We start from the raw sequence: 19,312 nt of genomic DNA on the forward strand, positions 1-19,312 counted from the left end.
GGTGATAGGGATGGAGAACAGTGGGCGGATCTAACAGGGGTAGGGCTGATGGCATTCACAGATTTGCGTTGGGGGCTGGGTGCAGTTAGTAAGAGGAGAAGAAACCAAGAGATATCTAGCTTTGGGATTTGAATAATCCAGGTAGATAATGATGGAGAAGGACAAGTTGCAGGAAGGGAAATAAAGTGCTTGATTTTGGAATAATCTGAGGTGGGAGGGTGGAATGTGGGTAGAGTTACAGATAAGACAAGATTAGCCTTGAGTTTTATCACCTTCTATCGACTGTTGAATGTGGGTCATGTTTATAATGGAGATTCATTGTACTATTTCTATTAGTTTTGTATATGTTTAAGTTTTCCATAATAATACAAAGGAAGAAACTTGGGGAGATAAAAGAGTTTTGTGTTGGATGTGTTGTTTGAAATGGAAATTGAAATCAGCAGTTGGGTATGTGAGTTTGGAGTTCACTGCTGGAAATAATAGGTTGTAAGCCATGTAGAGAGTGGGGGAAGAAGGCCTGGAACTCAGCCCTGGGGTGTGTCAACATTTAGAGGTGAAGCAGAAGAGGAAAGGGCCAGCGAGGCCTGAGGGAAATCAGCAGGGTGTTGGTGAACCCAGGAGAAAGTGTTTCAAAGGCGGAGTGGCCAACTGTGCTGAACTCTGCTGAGAGATGTCACTGGATTTAGCAAAATGGATGGTTGGTGACCAGAATGACTGGTAATACATTGCTGAGAGTGAAAGCCTGACTAGACTGTGCTGAAGAGAGAATGGGAGCTAAGAAATTGGAGCCAGGGCCATATATAATTTTTGAAAATGTTTTATGTGAATAGGAACAGATCAATGACGAGACAGTTGGATTAAGGGAGAGGATTGTTTTGTTTATATTTTGAGAAGCAGCAAAGCACAGTGGCCAGGTGTCTGGATTTGAATCTCTGTTTTGCCACTTATGAGCCCTGGGAGCTCAGTTTTCTCATATGTAAAATGGGAATGATGATAATAATACCTGCTGACTAGGGTTGTTGTGAAGAATGAATGAATGAGTGTATGTGAAGTGCCTGGCAGATGGTAAGTTACACACAGGTGTTGGCAGCTGATGTGAGGTGGAAGATGCGAGTGCTCGCGTGTGTCTAACAGAGAGGGCCAAAGGGGGTGATGTATGCTGGAGAAGGCAGAGAGGAAACTCAGCCCAAGTGGACAGGGTAGCCTTTGGTGGGAGCAGGGAGAGTCCATTTGTCATGCCGGGACCTGGTGTTGACAGAAGTTGTCACTTGACAGAAATTTGTGATCTTTCCTTTTCAGCAAATCCCTTCAGTAAAACCGCTTTCTTCTAGTTAGATTCCTATTCATCAGATTGGTTTTCTGCCACAATTTAAGTAATTTCTCTGGACCTTGATCTCCTCATGTGTGAAGTGATGTACTATTTTTTTCATGTTTATTTATTTTGAGAAAGAGAAAGAGAGAATCCCAAGCAGGCTGCATGCTGTCAGGACAAGGCCTGACATGGGGCTCAGTCTCATGAACCTGTGAGATCATGACCTGAGCTGAAATCAAGAGTCGGACGCTTAACCAACTGAGCCACCCAGACACCCCAAAATGATGTTCTATTTTGAATAATGACTGAATTTTCCTTTGACTCTGAAATTCTCTATGCCCTAACTGTATTTTTGTTTAAAGTTATCTCTAATCCTGGCTTTGTCTAAATTTTTAAGCCAGCAAACGAATGAATGGGAGTAAACAGAGGAAGCCAGTCAGGTTTCCCACAGAAAGACCTATTTCCTGCGCAGAGACTTTTGCAGCAGCAATAACATTAAAATATCCTACATAAAACCAGTTTTTAAAATCAGTATGATGGAATTTCCTTTTAGATGCTGACCCCGTCAAACCATTAGAAATGTGTGCTAGTAAAAGTTGGCAAATGCATTGTTATTTTATTGAACAGTAGAAGAGTCTAAATATTATTTTATGGAAAACTTCATTTCCTGCCATGTGTTTTAACTTAGAACATGGCTAGTTGAGCCCTTAGTTGTGAAACCTTTTGATCCATTAAGCATGAGAACAAGTACAAATGTTAAAACATATAGTTTCCCCATCATGTTTTGCTTACTCATAAAAGTAGAGAAAGCTGTGTATAACACAGGCCATGATTATAGTCCTTAATTATATGAAACTAGCTTCAGAGTAAAATAAAGATGTGGCTTTCAAAAAGATATTGCTAATGTTTTTAATCTGCATTACTAGAAATCTTTATAAAGTATGTGGATTCGCATTAGTTGAATAAAATAAAGTGTTAATAGGAAGGCACATCTTTAAAAAATCACGAATCGTGCAATGTATTTTGTGTGACCAGATACAGCAGTTTTGCCCAGATTATTAGGACTAATAGCAACAGGTGTATTACTGTTTGTATTAATTGCAACAGACATAAAGCATCTGGGAACATTTTTGGTCATAGAGACTATCTACATGAAAACAGGACCTTTCAGTAGAAAGTATAACTTCTTTCCTTTCTTCACTGAATTTTATATTTGAACATTAGCAAGTTAGTGGTGATTTCATTTTGTACATTCTAGCATTTGACTGTGAGGCATGCTCACCTTGCAGCTGAAATTCAGTACACACCCACCTGCCTCTGCCCTTGATTATGAACGTTGGTTTCCCTGCCACCAGGTGACTCTTTAGAGTGTGTTTCAAGCTTATATATTGTCTTGTTTTATCAGTGAATCTGATAGATGCCAGTTAAATGGAAAGAATCTAGCTCTTGGCTATGTTTTTACAGATTATAATATTAAAAGAAAATAATGTTTATAAAATAAACATTTTTTTGGTAAATCTGAAAAAAAAATGAGCAAAGTACTGTAATGGGGAGTCCTGTGGTGATTCCTAATAGTTGTTTTTGTAATAAGATATTTGAAATTGTGTGGCAAACAAAGGAAGAGTCCTTGTTCTAGTGAAGAAATCCCTGTCTTCCCTTACCTCTCTCACAGTTTTAAACATGAATCTCGATTTTTCTATAGTGGTTACCCCTGCCCCCTTCGTCCCTTTTCTTTTTAAACAACAAAAGGCCCCTGAACTTCTACTAGTTTTTGTTCAGGAAACCAATTTTAAGTGACTTTAAGTTAGAGTTTTCATGTATTCTGCAAATAGTTGCTGAGTCTTACTATGTGTTGGGCCCTGTGCTTGATCTAGGGAGTATCAGGTATAGATTCTACCCTACACCTGACCTCAGGAGGCTTGTGGTCTTGTGTGATGGAAGAGACGTGTTCATGAGTTCTTACAGTTACATCAATATGTGCAAAGTGTGATAAGAAGATGGAAACATTTTATTGGTAGAGTTGAGAGGCTGGGGAAAAACAGGAAAACCTCAGACAGGGGTTAGGCTTTGAGCAGGGCCTGGAAAGGTGGGCAGGAGGTTGACAGAACTGAGAGGTGCCTGCCCAATGACTCAGGCAGGCTTTGGGGAGGCAGGCAAATGTCAGGTGCCTTTGGGGACCAGCGAATTATCCAGTTTGGCTGGTAAACACTAGCATAGGGATAGAGGAGGGCTTAAGCTACAAAGGCCTTTTAGCATTTTTTTTTTTTTTTTTTGAGTTGAGTCTTAGCCCATGAAGGTTTTTGAGGTGGAGAATAACTTGGTGAGGTCAGAATATTAGCAGTATTTACCTGTTGGCTGCTTTGAGAGAGACAGGAAGGAGTCTAAGGCAGCAGTTCACGTGAGAAGAAATTCTTGGCTGAGGATGCTGGTGAGTGAGCACAGGGAGGAAAAGACATGAGCTGAATTCATGGAACTTATTCATGGTAGGGACAGAACACCTAGAAGAGAGTCAAAGATTCTGTGTGTGTGTGTGTGTGTGTGTGTGTGTGTGTGTGTGTGTGCATATGTGTGTGCATATGTGTGTACCAGTTGAAAATGGATTTGACTCTCTTGCATCCAAGATGAGCCCTGACTAGAAATCCTGATGATGGAAAGCAGCCATTCTGTAGGGTGCCCTGAGGGCAGAAGCCGCTTTCTCCATCTGCCTCTTCAGTGCCAGGCAGCACATGCTCAAGAAATGCCTGTAGAAGGGATGAATATTGTAGATTTAGTTGGACACATAAGTGAGTTTACGCTTGGGATGGGACTAACAAGTGATGAAGGGCCAAGCACAGCTAGGTTTGAAGCCAGACTCGGCCACTCCTGACTGATCCTGAGCAAGCTGCTACACCTTTCTGTTTCCTTATGTACAGAATAGAGGGTAAGAACACCATCTGTTGGGATATAATATGATTATTCATATTGACTGAATGAATTGGTGTACATGAGACATCTAAGCCTGTACCTGGAATACATCTGAGATAAATGCCCCTCAGACATTGGCTGCTGTTACTCACAGGGGAGTGTAGATGTGGGCCTGATTGCCAGCAAAGTAATGAGGAGTTGGGGTGGGGGTTAGTAGCTTTGGGAATGGCTGACAGCCTTGGCCGAGAGATAGGAGAGGGGGTGGGAGTGAGGCAGTTTAGACAGAGTGCCCAGTGGGGAAGGGCAAGGAAGAAAGGTAAAGGAGCAAGGACCGGGTTGGAGAGGCAGGAGGGGACCCTGTAGAAGAGTTCAATGTCAGCTATCCCAGGCAGAAGAATGTTTCAGGATGGAAGGGAAGTAAAAAGTATCAAAATCAGGGGCGTCTGGGTGGCTCAGGTCATGATCTTGTGGTTCACCAGTTCGAGCCCCGCATCGGGCTCTCTGCTGACAGCTCTGAGGCTGGAGCCTGCCTCACACTCTGTGTCTCCCTCTCTCTCTGTCCCTCCCCCACTCATACTCTGTCTCTCTCTCTCTCTCTCAAAAATAAGTAGCACATTAAAAAAAAAAAAATTTAAAAAGTGTCAAAATCATAGAGCTCAGAGAGGGCAAGAACTGAGCCTGGACATTTGAGTTCATTTGTTCAGGCAGACATCATTAGAACCTGCTGCTAGAGAACAGAAGCTGAGTTACCTGTGTTTACCGAGCGCCTCAGAAGATTCTGTCAGATAAGGAAGTATCAGAGGCAGAGATTAAAGGCCAAATTTCTAAAGTTGCTTGAAGACAATAAGGCTTTTTTAAAGCTTATTTATTTTGAGAGAGAGAGAGACAGCGAGCTGTGGGGCCTGAACCCACAAACCATGAGATCATGACCCACTCTGAAATCAAGAGTCGGATGCTTAACTGACTTAGCCACCCAAGTGCCCCCACTATGGCTTTTTAAGTTTGTTCTAGCAAATAGATAGGACGGGGTACAAAGGCCACTGTACTTTACAGGTTCTTCTCGTCCTCTATGAGAATAGGCCCCCTGGGGGTGTGTAGTGCTCATTCTGCAAGGTCCTACATGGAAAGCACTGGTATGGTGGTATATATAACAATAATGAGAGAATAAAATGTAATGTATAATGTAATAAATAAATACTAGTAAGCTAATTATAATGAATGCCGTGAGATACGTTGTAACAGACACTTAATGAGTACTTATTATGAACCAGCAGCATTATAAGTGCTTTGCACGTATGATCTCATTTAATCACCAGCAGCTCTGAGGTACAGGTGTTGTTGACCTTATTTTATAACCGAGAGGGGCTGGGTAATGTGCTCAGGGTCACACGGTTGGTAAGTGCGTGCTGGGGCCGGGATTATATACCCGGCAGTGTGGTTACAGAACATGTGCTGTTAGCAGCCACACTATGCTGCTTCCTTTTATTTTGGAAGGCAGACGGCGTTAGGTGTCCTGCCTGATGAACAGGAGGTCTAGAGAGAGGAACTGTGGCCCTGAAGGAAGGGGCTGGTGGGAGTGGGGGAGCACAGGTTCGGAGAGGATGGGCAAGACTAGGATCAGAAACTCGGGGAGATGGTCAGTGTGGAAACTGACCTACTTGCTCTCAGGGAGGGGAGAAGGAGGACTGGCAAAAATCCAGAGGAAGAGAGGCAAGAGATTTTATGGGAGCAGGAGAAAGATAAGACATTTTCAGAGATATTTTGAGTCGGTGAGCGGGACCACCATCCATCTGGAGAATTTTGCAGTGGGTTTTTAAGAATTGCTTCCCACTGGTAATTTGATTAAACCTAGTCCTATGGGAGAAAGGGGTTGAGGGGGAGCAGTGTTAGGGTGTGAGGTTCATTGACCTTGACAGCTTTCCAAGGCACCCTTTAGTGGAGCTGTGAAACTAACACCATCCAAGGAGAATGACTGTATTTTGGTCACCTGCTACTGCTTTGATTTGCTTCCAGAAGTGGAGTTGAATGGCAGTAGGAGGTTGAGGAAAGAGCCATGTTGTCTTTTTTGTGACAAGATGTTCTGAAGATGTCATGTGAAGATGTCTCAGATTTCAGGAGGAAGAAAAACCCAAAGGTGGAAGAAACAAAGAATGAAGGAAGCAGAGGCATTTTGAACTCAAGAGCTGCTGAGGTGTGGATGACACTGAGGAGTGCCTGGCTCAGACCTTAGAATTTTCTAGAAACCAGATACGTTGTTTAGGATAGTGCTTCTCAAACTATCTGTAGCGAGGAGCTATTTTTGATATTGTCCTAAGGCTGTGGACTGTTTATATTTTGGCAAATATCAACAGTGAATTAGAAAAAATAAATTACAAATCATAGGGAATACAAACCCAATTTGTTGTCTATTATTAGATTCAACAGACTCTGTGAAATTGCTAAAAATAAGTTGCTAAGTGCTTGTAATTTCTGAAATTAGCTTGTCATGGACTTCTTACAGGCTCAGAACAAACATAGGCTCGTAGCTGACAGTGGGTTTCACTTTGTGTATGTTGTCTGACCGAGAATTTAGACACCAGGCAGATGGTTCACAGGGTTCCAGTTCCCCAAGCTCTTTCCAGATTATCCAGCCTGGTGCATGGAATATACTAGACACTCAACAAGTAAACACTTGTTAAACAGCCCCTTTAAGAGATGATTTTGAAATGTGTGGGTGGCTCAGTCGGTTAAGCACCTGACTTCAGGTCATGATCTCGCAGTTTGCAAGTTCAAGCCCTGCATTGGCCTCTGTGTTATTAGCGCAGAGCCTGCTTCGGATCCTCTGTCTCCCTCTCTCTTTGCCTCTCCCCCACTCTCTCTCAAAAATAAACATTTAAAATTTTTTTTTTGAACATTTATTTATTTTTGAGACAGAGAGAGAGCATGAACAGGGGAGGGTGAGAGAAAGAGGGAGACACAGAATCTGAAACAGGCTCCAGGCTCTGAGCTGTCAGCACAGAGCCCGACACGGGGCTCGAACCCACGGACCGCGAGATCTGTATTCTGCTGAATTTGTGGGGCCCCTGGGTGGCTCAATCGGCCAAGCTCCCACCTCTTGATTTCGGCTCAGGTCATGATCTCAGAGTTGTGAGATTGAGCCCTGTGTCAGGCTCAGCTTGGAGTGTGGAACCTGCTTGGGATTCTCTCTCTCTCCCCCTCTCTCTCTGCTCCTCCCCCACTGTGTCCTCTCTCTGTCTCAAAATAATAAACTTTAAAAAAAAAAGAAAGAGAGATGATTTTTATATGCAGAATAAAATTTGAATAGTTTGAATGCAAATCTCTCAAAAATAAGATAACTAAAATTTGTTGACCTGGTGGTAGGCAGCATTTTAAAGCAAAGTGCTCTTTCCCTTGTTTTGCAGTTTACAAAAACCACATCTTTGTAGATTTCAAGAAACCTTAGTTACCAGAAAGCCATAGTTTGTTCCTCACGTGTGTACACACTAACCTCAGCCACAGTTCATCTTTTGTCTCTAGGTCGTGTCGGCCGCTAAGGTTTGTGGGGCTGCTGCTGAGTCGCCATCAGTGAAAAGGCTCCACCTGCTCGTTGCTGATAAAGATTTTTCTTTTAAAGCTGGCCAGTGGTAAGTGGCTTCTCTCTTTCCTTGGTGTTTTGTGTTCAAGGAGTTGCCATCAAATAGCAGGGCTTAGTTTTTCTTCTGGAAAGGACTACATTGGCTGGCTGTTTCTCCTGAGGAGTAGGAATTCTAGACCATCCCCATTCAGGGGGAGCCTCCTTTGGGCACGGAGAGAGAATCTGATTCATTTCCTTGCCTCGGAGCTCACCTTGGTTTTGAGCCCTTGACCTTCTCAGTCATGTATGAAAATTGCTGCCTTGAGTTTTGTAGATTGAAACAAAGCAGTTAGTTCTGAGCCAGGGACCCGACATCTCTGATAATTATGCTCTTCAGGAATGGTCGCTATAATAGAATGCACTGGAATAATCTAATCTGCTTGAGTTATTTGTTGCTGGAGATTGATACATTTTAAAAAATTAGCCTTTGTGTCAAATACAGAGTAAACACAGCAGTCTGAAAAGGAGAATACCCGGTTATGTCACAGAGCTGACCACCTTCTTGACTGAATTCCCGTATCACTTGTCTGAGTTGAGTTTAAGTATTTTGCTGAATTTATTACCAGGATCCCCCAACCAGGCCCAGCCTGCATCACACTCCTGATTCTGTCCGATTTGACACCAAGGACCAGTCAGAATACAGACAGGGTGGACAGCCCAGCTGTCCCACCGTTCCTGTGAATGGCCTCCCTGAGTTGCAATTCAAGTTGAATTGTAAATAAAGCAACTTGTATTTCCTTAGGAAAGGTGTGTTTGGGTGTATGTTTCCTTTATTTAAATAAAGCATTCATTTCCAAGTGAATTTCTGGCATGTCAATCTTGGTAGTCTTTCTTAGGAGTCACTTGACTAATTTTGGCAGTCCATCTGGAAATGTGGTTTTGTTAGAAGGAGGATGTGTGATAATAGCAAGTGTGCTAATAGCAAGAGTTAGCAGTCTTGTGTTCATAGTTTGCCTTTGAATTTAGAACTAGAAAACAAGATGCTGATTGCCATAATTTGCGTTTGTGAGGCAATTTACTGCAATCTTAGCACATGTTCGGTGATGCATATTAAATGCATTTGGGCTGTTTTAGGGGGGCGGGCAACATTTTTACCCTTCAAAAATAGTTAAGCAGTTATTACATTGAAAAGTGGAGACTTTAATTGTGATGATCTGTTTTTCCATATTCCCCTTTCCGTGGAAGTGTTTGGGTCCTGCGCACAGCATTGTCTCTGTGTCTTCAACACCGAATTGCACCAAGACTCCCGATTAGAGAAGCCTGTACGTTGGTTTGTAATGCTGCGACCTTGACGGACCTGCACATGTATTAGCACTTGCAACTGTAGTCACCTGATAAGAAAAATACCATCATTCCCTAGTGATATGTGTAGAAATAGGATTCCCTTGTGATCCTCAAGATAAAATCTTTCAAGTTTGGGGTTCTGTGTCCCATACCAATGAATGGATTTGGTAATCTCACTGATGTCAGAATTGGTTTTAGAATGTGCCCAGACAGACTCCTGTTTCAGAGGACAGACATAGGGGTGGTCATCTCCGACTCTTTAGTATTGATCTTTCCCTGTCACGGGGCCATCAGCACTCATTCGCATCATCTGAACCTTCGATTGCTCCCTTGGGGCATCCGGGTGGCTCAGTCGGTTGAGCGTCCGACTTCGGCCCAGGTCATGATCTTATAGTTTGTGAGGTCGAGCCCCGTGTCAGGCTCTGGGCTGATAGCTCAGACCCTGGAGCCTGCTTTGGATTCTGTGTCTCCCTCTCTCTCTGCCCCTCCCCGGCTTGCACTCTCTCTCTCAAAAATAAACAAACATTAAAAACAATTAAAAAATAAAATAAAACATTTCTCCCTTACTACTGACTTATTGTATGGTTCTGGAGGTTGTAAGTTTCTTTGGGTATTTTATTTCTTGGTTACAGAAGGGCCATTTGCTTAGGTTGGTGATGCCTGTGTCTTCGGTGCTGTTGCTGGGATGGCACATGCTCTGTGCTCTCTTAGATCAGCAGCTCGGTAGTAACCTCCATGTGGCATTTTGGGGAAGAGGCCAAGGATCTAGGAGAGAGGGAGTGTGGGCGTGGCTGCCATGCAGTCTATGTAGTTAGGATTATCAGAGTGGAGTACTGCTAGAGATAAGGTAGAGGATTGCCCCTGGGCTTATCTTTGGGGTCAGAGATTGGGTCACGATCGATCCCACGTCTCTGAATTCTTGACCACTGGCCTCCTCTGATACCTGCCAAACAGGGACGCTCTAGACCTGCCTTTAAATAAATAAATGAATGCTCTGGAGCTTTGGGCACAGGTCTCCAGGTAGACACTTTAACGTAGGCCAGAGATCAGCCTCTGGGGCTCTTCTGTGTTACACTGTGTTCTTGTTGGACTTTCCAGAGGGGACTAATTCCTTTTGGGAAACCAGTTCCAAGAACTCAAGTAATCCAATCTAAAGAGAAAGGCCAAAAGAGGGCACTCCCTCAAAACCATTGCTCACCGGAGCAGGACTAAACCTTTTAGGCTTCTGTCACTAGTAGATCTACTGCCTAGTAGCTAGGTGAGTCCCATTCTTGACCTTCTCAAAAGCCCTCCTTCCTGATGGTAGAAAGATGGGGATTCTCTCTTGGGGCTGGAGTGTGCCACCAACGGTCTCCGTATCATGTGTGAGTGCCTGAAGTTGGCAGAGTCAGTGTTCCTTGTGGCACTCACTGCTGTGGGCCGGGTCCGTCCTCTGAGGGAGGCTGTATCGAAGCGTCACATGCCTACTGCTCTGGAGACCACGTGATTCACATGCTGGCTTTTCTAGCTCTGTGATGTGGGTAGTTTCTTCTTTCTCTGGGCTTCAGTTTCCATGTCTTTAAAGAGGGAATAGTAATATTCCTATGTCTTGGGATGTCAGGTGTTTAATACAATGCCTAATGTTTAACTTTATTAGTTTGTTTTTGCTTTTTGTTATAGCCAGTGTTTCACTCAGTCAGTTAGATTGTCTATCTGTGTTGGTGAGGCCCAGGGGACAGATTCCAATTCTTTGTTCCCTGGCTGGTTTCCCTGCTGTTGTTCGATAGAGCAGCAGGCCAAGTAGGAGTAGGTAAGTGTGCATCTCCACTATGATGATGCCCCTCCTGCCACAGTCAGTACTCGTTCCATGCGTGGGCTTGCAAGGACCAAGGGAAAGCAAGGCCAAAGCATTTTAGGAAAGAGAAACGTGTCTGTGACTTCATATAAGGTAACAAAAGTTTTCATGCTTGAAAGTGACTAAGTGAAGGACACGGACACCAAGAAGAAACAGATGAGAGGAGTGAAGTTAGAGAAATAAGACTACACCCCACCCCTCTAGCAGGGCTGCTGCCTTGTAGACAGTATAGAACCTAAATGGCAGTGTTGGCAGCCCTGACTCTTACATGACCACACATAGAAAGTGCTCCACTCCTTGGTGTCATTGTTCAGACTGTGTCTTTGCCCACGCTTGTCTGGTGAGTGCTGTGTGTCTTTTAAGACTCCTCTGAAGTCTTTGTTAATCTGTCCACCCCTGGTAGAATTGACTACTTCTTCCATTACGCGCCCCCACCCCCACCTCCCGCCAAACAGAGTTTTAAAAAATAAAATAGTGGCTTTATTAGTATTTTCCTGATAAAAACAAGATCACGTATATTGGAGCTAAGAAGAAATCTATGCTAAGTGCAGGTACTTCCAGACAGGCCTTAAATGATGAGCATTTTATCTCTCCCAAGCAGATTTTCTCATAGCCCATGTAATTATGTTTATCTGTTGATTTTCCTCCCATTAGGGTGAGTTTATTGAGGGCAGGAATCAAGACATACTTGCATCTTTACATCCAACACTGGCCACAGTGCCTGTACATGGTAAGCAGGTGCTGTCTGTGGTGTTTGCACAAGGGATGAGGGAGGGGCTCCAAGTACTCAAGCTGAGGACTAAAGAGTTTTAGGACCTCATGGTGAAGCATTGCCATTTGGTCACAATTTGCATGCCAGGTATGTGCGGGGCACTGGGGCTGCATCTGTGGGCAGGACAGGGCTGCCTGGTGTGCACAGTTGGATATGGACATGTGGCTTCACTACATAAAGAATTAGGCTCTTTCTCCCAGTTCTTCTATACTCACTCATATAGAGTAGAGTAGGTGCCTCAACTCTTGGCTTCAAGAATGCTAATCTTGGAAAGGGCATGTTTTATGAAATAATGTATTGTGCATATTCTCTTAAATCCATTCAGATAAAGTTTTTATGTCATTTGAATTGTATAGCATTTAATGAAGGAGTCCCTTTTTAAAAAGATTGGTTTCCAAAGTTACTAGAGGATTCCCTGTCATTCACCTGAGAGAATGGTCTGTATCAACATCGAGCAGCAGAGGGCGCTGTAGTTCAGGAGATGAAGCAGCAAACCTAGCTCATTGATTTACTTATTGTTTTGAACATGGAAGCTGTGGAGATAACTATTAAACCTCTTCTCCGAAAGCAAGCAACAACTGTATTAATAAATATTAACTACAATCTTTAGATTTATATCTTGCCTGAAATGAAGAGGAAATAAAAGTATTGATGGGAAAGAATCAAGTGAATAGAGAAAAAAATAGCCTAGGGACTTTTTCTGGAGCACTTCCAATCCAGAACTGGTTTTTAAAGATTATAAAAAATGTCCGGATATTTAAGGCCAGAGATCAGAAGAGAACATATTTTAAGGTCATAGATCATATCAGTAGAGAACATAGTGTACCTTTCATGTAAGCCTACTGGTAGGGAAATAACTGGGGGAATAATGATACTTTTGCTCTTTGAGGGCTGAGAAACTTCTAGATTAGATGTTTGTTTTCTAGACATTGGGATGCGAATTTTTTTGTGGTTCCAGGTTCTAAGAAATTTTTCTTTCCTTGGTATGTAACTAGCTTTGTTGTATTGCCTAGAAGCCCCACCAAAAAAGGTTTTCTATGGCACAGAAGTATCTAAGGCTTAAAACTTGGAAGAGTTCTAGACTATAGCAGTATGGTTAGAAGAAAAGACAACATAAGATTTTTGGAACTTAGAAGTTCACATCAGCATTTTAATTTGTCAAATGCCAGTGAAAGAATTTTTGTTGCTCTTTTTTTTTTTACACTTTTAAAAAACTGGCTTATTGGGATATACTCTACATATCATAAAATTCACCCATTTAAAGTATACAATTCAGAGGTGCCTGGGTGGTTCAGTTGGTTAAATGTCCGACTCTTGATTTTGGCTCAGATCATAATCTCACAGTTTGTGAGATCGAGCTCCACTTTGGGTTTGGCGTTGACAGTGCGGAGCCTGCTTAGGATTCTGTCTCTTCTCTCCTGCCGCTTGCATGTGCACATGCTAGCTCGCTCTCTCTCTCTCTCTCTCTCTCTCTCTCTCTCAAGATAAATGAATAAACTTAAAAAAAGTACTCTTTAAAGTGTACAATTCGGTGGTTTGTACTACATTCACAGAACTGTGCAGCCATCAACAGAACAAAATTTTACAACATTCTCATCATCCCCAAAAGAAACCCCATACTGCTTATCATTCACTCCCCATCCTCACCTGCTTAACTGCTCTACTTTCTGTCTTTATGGATTTGCCAGTCTGGGTATTTCATATCAATGGAATTATACAATAGGTGGTCTTTTTGGTGGCTGGCTTCTTTCTCTTAACACGATTTTAATGTTCATCTATGTTGTGGCATGTCTCAGTGCTTCATTCTCTTGTGGATATACCTCATTTTGTTTATACATTCATCAATTGATGAAAATTCAGATTGTTTTCCCTTTTAGGCTATTACCAGTAATGCTGCCATGCATATTCATGTGCATGTTTTTGATTGGGCGTATATTTTCATTTCTTGTGGGTATTTAAGAGTGGAGTTGTTGGTCATATGGTAACTCAGACATTTTGAGTCACTGCCAAAGTGTTTTCCAAAGTGGCTGCACCATATTACGTCCCCACCAGTAGTGTGTAAGGGTCCCAGTTTCTCAGGATCCTCTCTAATACTATTGTCTTTCTGATTAGCCATCGATCCTAGTGAGTGTGAAGTGATAGCTCTTGTGATTTTGGTTTGCATTTTCCTAATAACTAATGATGCTGAGCATCTTTTTATGTGCTTATTTGCCATTTATGTATTTTCTTTGGAGAAATGTTATACCAATCCTTTGCCCATTTTTAAGAGTTCTTTATGTGTTCTGTGTCAAAGTCCCTTATCAGACATATGATTTAAAAATATTTTCTCCCATTCTGTGTGTTGTCCTTTAACTTGATAGTATCATTTGTAGCACAAAGTATTTAATTTTGTTGCAGTCTAGTTTCATCATTTTTTCTTTAAAATGTTTGGTATCGTATCTTAGTAACCATTGCCGCAAAGAGTTATTCCTATGTAAGTCTTCTAAGAGTTTATAATTTTTGCTCTTACCTTTAAGCCTGTGACCCATTTTGAGTTAATTTTTGTATATGGTGTGAGGTAAGGGTCCAGCTTCTTCGGATATCCAGTTGTTCCAGCACCAGTCATTAAAAAGACGATTCTTTTGCCATTGAATTGTGTTGATCTCTTGTCAAAAGTGAGTTGACCGTATATTTAAGAGTTCACTTCTAGACTTTCAATTCTTTACCATTGATCTATGTACCTGTCCTTATGCCAGTACTACAGTATCTTCATTTCTGTAACTTAATAGTAAATTTTGAAATCAGAAGGTATGAGTCCTCCAAATTTGTACTTCTTTTTCCAGATTGTTTTGATGATTCTGGATTCCTTGAATTTCCACATTAATTTTATGATTAACTTGCCAATTTCTGCAAAGAAACCAGCTGGGGTTTTTGATAGGTATTGCACACACTGAATCTGTAGATCAATTTGGAGAGTATTGCCATCTTAACATTATCGAGTCTTCCAATCCATGAATGTTAGATGTCTTCTTGTATTTATATATTCTTTGAATTTTCCCCATAATGTTTTGTAGTGCAATGGTGTGCAATGCTTACACTTTTTTTGTTAAATTTATTCCCAGTTGTTTTATTCTTTTTTATGCTATTATAAATAGAATTATTTTTCTTAAAAAAATTTTTTAATGTTTATTTATTTTTGAGAAAAGAGAGAGCATGAGCAGGGTAGGGACAGAGAGAGAGGGAGACACAGAATCTGAAATAGGCTCCAGACTCTGAGCTGTCAGCACAGAGCCCGATGTGGGGCTTGAACTCACGAACCATGAAATCATGACTTGAGCCGAAGTCGGACACTTAACCAAATGAGCTCCCCAGGCACCCCAGAATTATTTTTCTTAATTTCACATTTAGATTGCTAACTGCTAGTGTATGGAAATACAATTGATTTTTTTTTTAATGCTTATTTTTGAGAGAGAGAGCATGCACAGGGTAGGGGCAGAGAGAGAGAGAGAGAGAGAGAGAGAGAATCCCAAGTAGTCTCCAGGTTGTCAGCGCAGAGCCTGATGCAGGGCTCCATCTCACGAACTATGAGATCATGAGCTGAGCCAAAATTAAGATTCAGATGCTTAACAAACTGAGCCACCCAGGCACCCCTACAATTGATTTTTGCTAGTCTTGTATCCTGCAACATTATTTGAAGTTACTTATTATAGTATCTTTATAGTAGGTTCCTTAGGATTTTTTATATACAACATCATGTCATCTGTAGCTTCTTTATTTCATTTTCTTGCTTAATTGCCTTGGCTAGAACCTCTAGTACAATGTTGAAAAGAAGTGGTAAAAGCAAACATCCTTGTCTTGTTTCTGTTTTTAGAGGAGAAACTTTCAGCTTTTCAATGTGAAATGTTGGATATTTTGTAGATGTCCTTTATTAGATTGAGGAAGTTCCCATTTATTCCCAGTTTGTTGAATATTTTTATTATGTAAGTCTCTTGAATATTGTCAAATTCCTTTTCTGCATCTATTAAGATGGTACCTGGGTTTTTCAGATGTTAAACCAACCTAGTATTCCTGGGATTTTTGTGTCCATATTCACAAGGGATATTGATCTGTAGTTTCTTTTCTTGTTATATATCTTTGTCTGATTTGGGTAGCAGGGTAATATTAGCCTTATAGAATGAACTTGGAAGTGTTCTTTTCTGTTCTTTGGAAGAGTTTGTGAAAGATTAGTGTTCTTTAAATGTTTGGTAGAATTTACCCATTGTACCATCTGGACCTATCCTTTTCTTTCTAGGAAGTTTTGAAATTACTAATTCAATTTATTTTCTTGTTAAGGGTCTGTTCAGATTTCCTGTTTCTTCTTGAGTCCAGTTTGGTAGTTTCTGTCTTTCTAGGACTATACCCATTTCACCTAAGCTATCTAAATTTTTGTCATCCAGTTGTTCATAGAATTCCTTTATAATCTTTTTTATTTTTGTAAGGTTGGTGATGATGTCCTTTTTTCCATTCTTGGTTTTATTCATTTTATCTTTTCTCTTTTTTTTTTCTTAATTAGCTAAAAGTTTGTCAGTTTTACTTACCTATTGCCCACTTTTAAAATTGCTTCAACAGAAAGAGTTTATTTCCTTTTTCTTTTTTTTAGGGTTGATTTCTTTATCCCAGGAGTCTCTGTGGTTGGTGGGTTCTCAATATGCTCCAGCCCCAGACTGCTAAAACAAGAGAGGATGATAGAATTGGCAGTGAAATATGCGAACCACCCCCCTGCTCTCTGGATTCACAATCAGGTGAGCAAACCTGTTTAAACTTGGAGATCTGGGCATCACTGCCTCCCACAAAGTTGGTGTTCAGCTCACTTCATGCACTTAAGAAACCTAGGCTTGAGTGAAAAGGGTACATGCTCACAAAGAGCCCCTATATCCACAATTCAGACTCCATAATGGTCAAAGAAGCAGAATCCTTTTGATGCATTAAGGAAGAAGACTGATAATATCTTCTGGGTTACCAGTGTTGAGTTGAACACTCTTTAGTACTGAAATATTTTATGTCTTATGTAAGTTTTTGAAAGTTGCCTCTGTATATATGTCTTGTAAATGGTACATCTATAAGTCAGATTATTTTTTCCTAACTGTCCTAAACAAAGGGAATTAAACCATCACTCTCTCATTTGGAAAGGAAACAATTTCTGATTGCATCCCGCTCGTGCCCAGAGCTGAGTGCTGCTGAATCTGTGGTGTTATTGCCTTTCTGGAGAGTTCTTCACACGTGATTCTGAGAGGGAATCCACATTTGCTGCTAATAACTGCTGTTTTACCATGGGACTCAGCACAATCCTACAGAAGCTGCCTGTTCATTACCTTCTAGAACTCTGGTAACAAAGAATGAGCTCAGCACAGATTAGTTGTCTTCTTAGTTTTTGACCCTTCTCTCCTTTTTACCACCATCCCTTTTGTTTCTGGACTGTGCCTTCTATATTTACCAACAACCTCCATCCCATCCCAGGCCTTTTCTTATCACCTTTTCAAAAAAGGAATGTACCAGTATAAATATTGTAGCTGTAGATAAACTGATTTTAGCAGTTATTGGAAGGGCAGAGGGACCAGAAGAGCTAAAACAGTTTTGAAAAAGAATAAAGTGGGAAGAATCACATTGCTCAAATTTAAGGTGAAAATAAAGCTACAGTAATGAAAACAGTGTGGTATTGGTGAAGGGATAGACACATAAATTGATGGAACAGAATAAAGAGTTCAGAAATAGACCAACATACATATGGCCATTTGAGTTTTGACAAAAGTGCTGAAGAAATTCAGTGGCAAAAGAGTAACCTTTTCAACATGTAGAGACGGGACTGTTGTTTATCCGTATGCAAAAAAAAGAAAAAGAACTTTGACCTAAATGTCATACTTTATGTTGAAAATTCACCCAAAATAGGTTGTAGATCTAAGTGGAAAACACAAAACTATAAAAATTTCGGGGGAAAACTTAGGAAATATTCTGAACTTGAGGGTGGACAAAGTGTTCTTAGGCAGGACACCAAAAGCAAGAGCCATAAAAGAAGAGGTTGATGTATAGGACTTAATCAAAACTAAAAACATTTTTCTGCAAAAGATACTGTTAACAGAATTAAAAAAAAAACAAAAACAAAAACAAGCTACAGACTCAGAGAAAGTTATTTGCACGTTAGATATCCAAGAAAGGATCTGTAATATTCAGAATACATAAAGAACTCTCAAAAGTCAGCAAAAAGAAAACAAGCATAATTTAAAAATAGGCAGAAGATTGAAAGGTACTTCTCTAAAAGGATGTAAGATAGCAAATAAGCAATGACCAGATGTTCGCCATCATTAGGGAAATGCAGATTAAAACCATATATAGCACGGTGTCTCTACACACCTCGTAGAATGACGAAAGTTAAAAATTCTGACAATACCAAGTGCTGGTAAGGATGTGGAGTGACTGGAAGTCCCTTGTATTGCTTAGATTGCTAGCAGGAATGCAAGGTAATACAGCCAATCTGGAAAACATTTGGTAGTTTTGTACGGAATTAAATATGCACTTATCATAAGTCCTAGTAATACTGCTCCTGGGTGTTTATTCTAGAGAAATGAAAGCTCTGTTCATTTAAAAGCCTGTATAGGAACATCTATCGTTGTTCTATTCATAATTATCAAAATCTGGAAACAACCTAAATGTTTCTCAGCGGGTGAGTGAATAAACGAACTGTGATCCATTCATAACAATGTATTGTTATTCAGCAATAAAAATGGATGAGCTATTGATGCTCTCCCCTTGGGTGAGGCTCAAAGGCCACATGTAAAGTGAAAAGAGCCAGTTCTCAAAGGTTACGTACTCCATAATCCCATTTTCGTCACACTCTGGAAGACAAAGATACAATGATGGAAAACAGATGAGTGCTTAACAGGGGTGAGGGGTAGGGAAAGGTGTGAGCATAGAGAGCACAGGGAGGTTTTGAAGGTGATGGAGCTGTTCTGTATCTCGGTTTTGGTGGTAGTTACGTAGATCTATGTATGTGTTAAAATTCATAGAACTGTACTCCCCCCACCCAAAAAAAATGTATTACTGTAAGGTAATTAAAAAGAAAAAGATATAGGGGCATAAAAAATAGCTGTTCTAATTAGGGTCTGCATGTCAAGTTGTATCTGTTCAGAGTAAGGCAGCTGCTTGCCTTAGCATTTCCATTCTAAGTGTATCCTGTCACATTTTTACCCTCTGACCTTCTGAGTCACTCCTTCCATGTGTCCTCAGCTGCTGCATTCCTTTTTAGATTCGCTTTGGATTTTCCACCCATGGCTGTCTGTAGGCTGCATCCTGAGTCTCTAAAAGATGCCATGGGGGTGGAACCAGCAAGGTTTCCATGTGTCCCATACTCAGTGTTAAAATGAGCTTAGCCATCCTGGCTCCTAGTTCCATGAGTCCCCTCCAGTGATCAGCCTCCCACGTGACCTGACCTGGTCCTGGTCCACAGCTCCCTGCTTGGTTTCATGCCTCATTGACATTTCAATGAAGGAACTTATTCTTAAAGGCGGTAGAAAATCTCCGGTGGCATTGCTTGAATGCACATTTTAATTGTAGTGCCTGCTCCACTCTGCCCGGTGGGAG

General features: G+C 41.1%; 1 protein-coding gene across 3 annotated transcripts in view; it reads left to right on the forward strand.

Annotated features, from left to right (window-relative positions):
- OXNAD1 (oxidoreductase NAD binding domain containing 1) overlaps positions 1–19,312 on the forward strand; it is a 40,983-nt gene that overhangs the window by 15,655 nt on the left and 6,016 nt on the right. For all 3 annotated transcript variants that reach the window (XM_042903813.1, XM_042903814.1, XM_042903815.1), the window contains 2 exons: positions 7,733–7,839; positions 16,338–16,479. In XM_042903813.1, coding sequence (XP_042759747.1) covers positions 7,733–7,839; positions 16,338–16,479 — 249 coding nt within the window. The remainder of the gene's footprint in view (positions 1–7,732; positions 7,840–16,337; positions 16,480–19,312) is intronic.

Source organism: Panthera leo, chromosome C2 (assembly GCF_018350215.1).
Source record: "Panthera leo isolate Ple1 chromosome C2, P.leo_Ple1_pat1.1, whole genome shotgun sequence".
Taxonomy (NCBI): Eukaryota; Metazoa; Chordata; class Mammalia; order Carnivora; family Felidae; genus Panthera; species Panthera leo.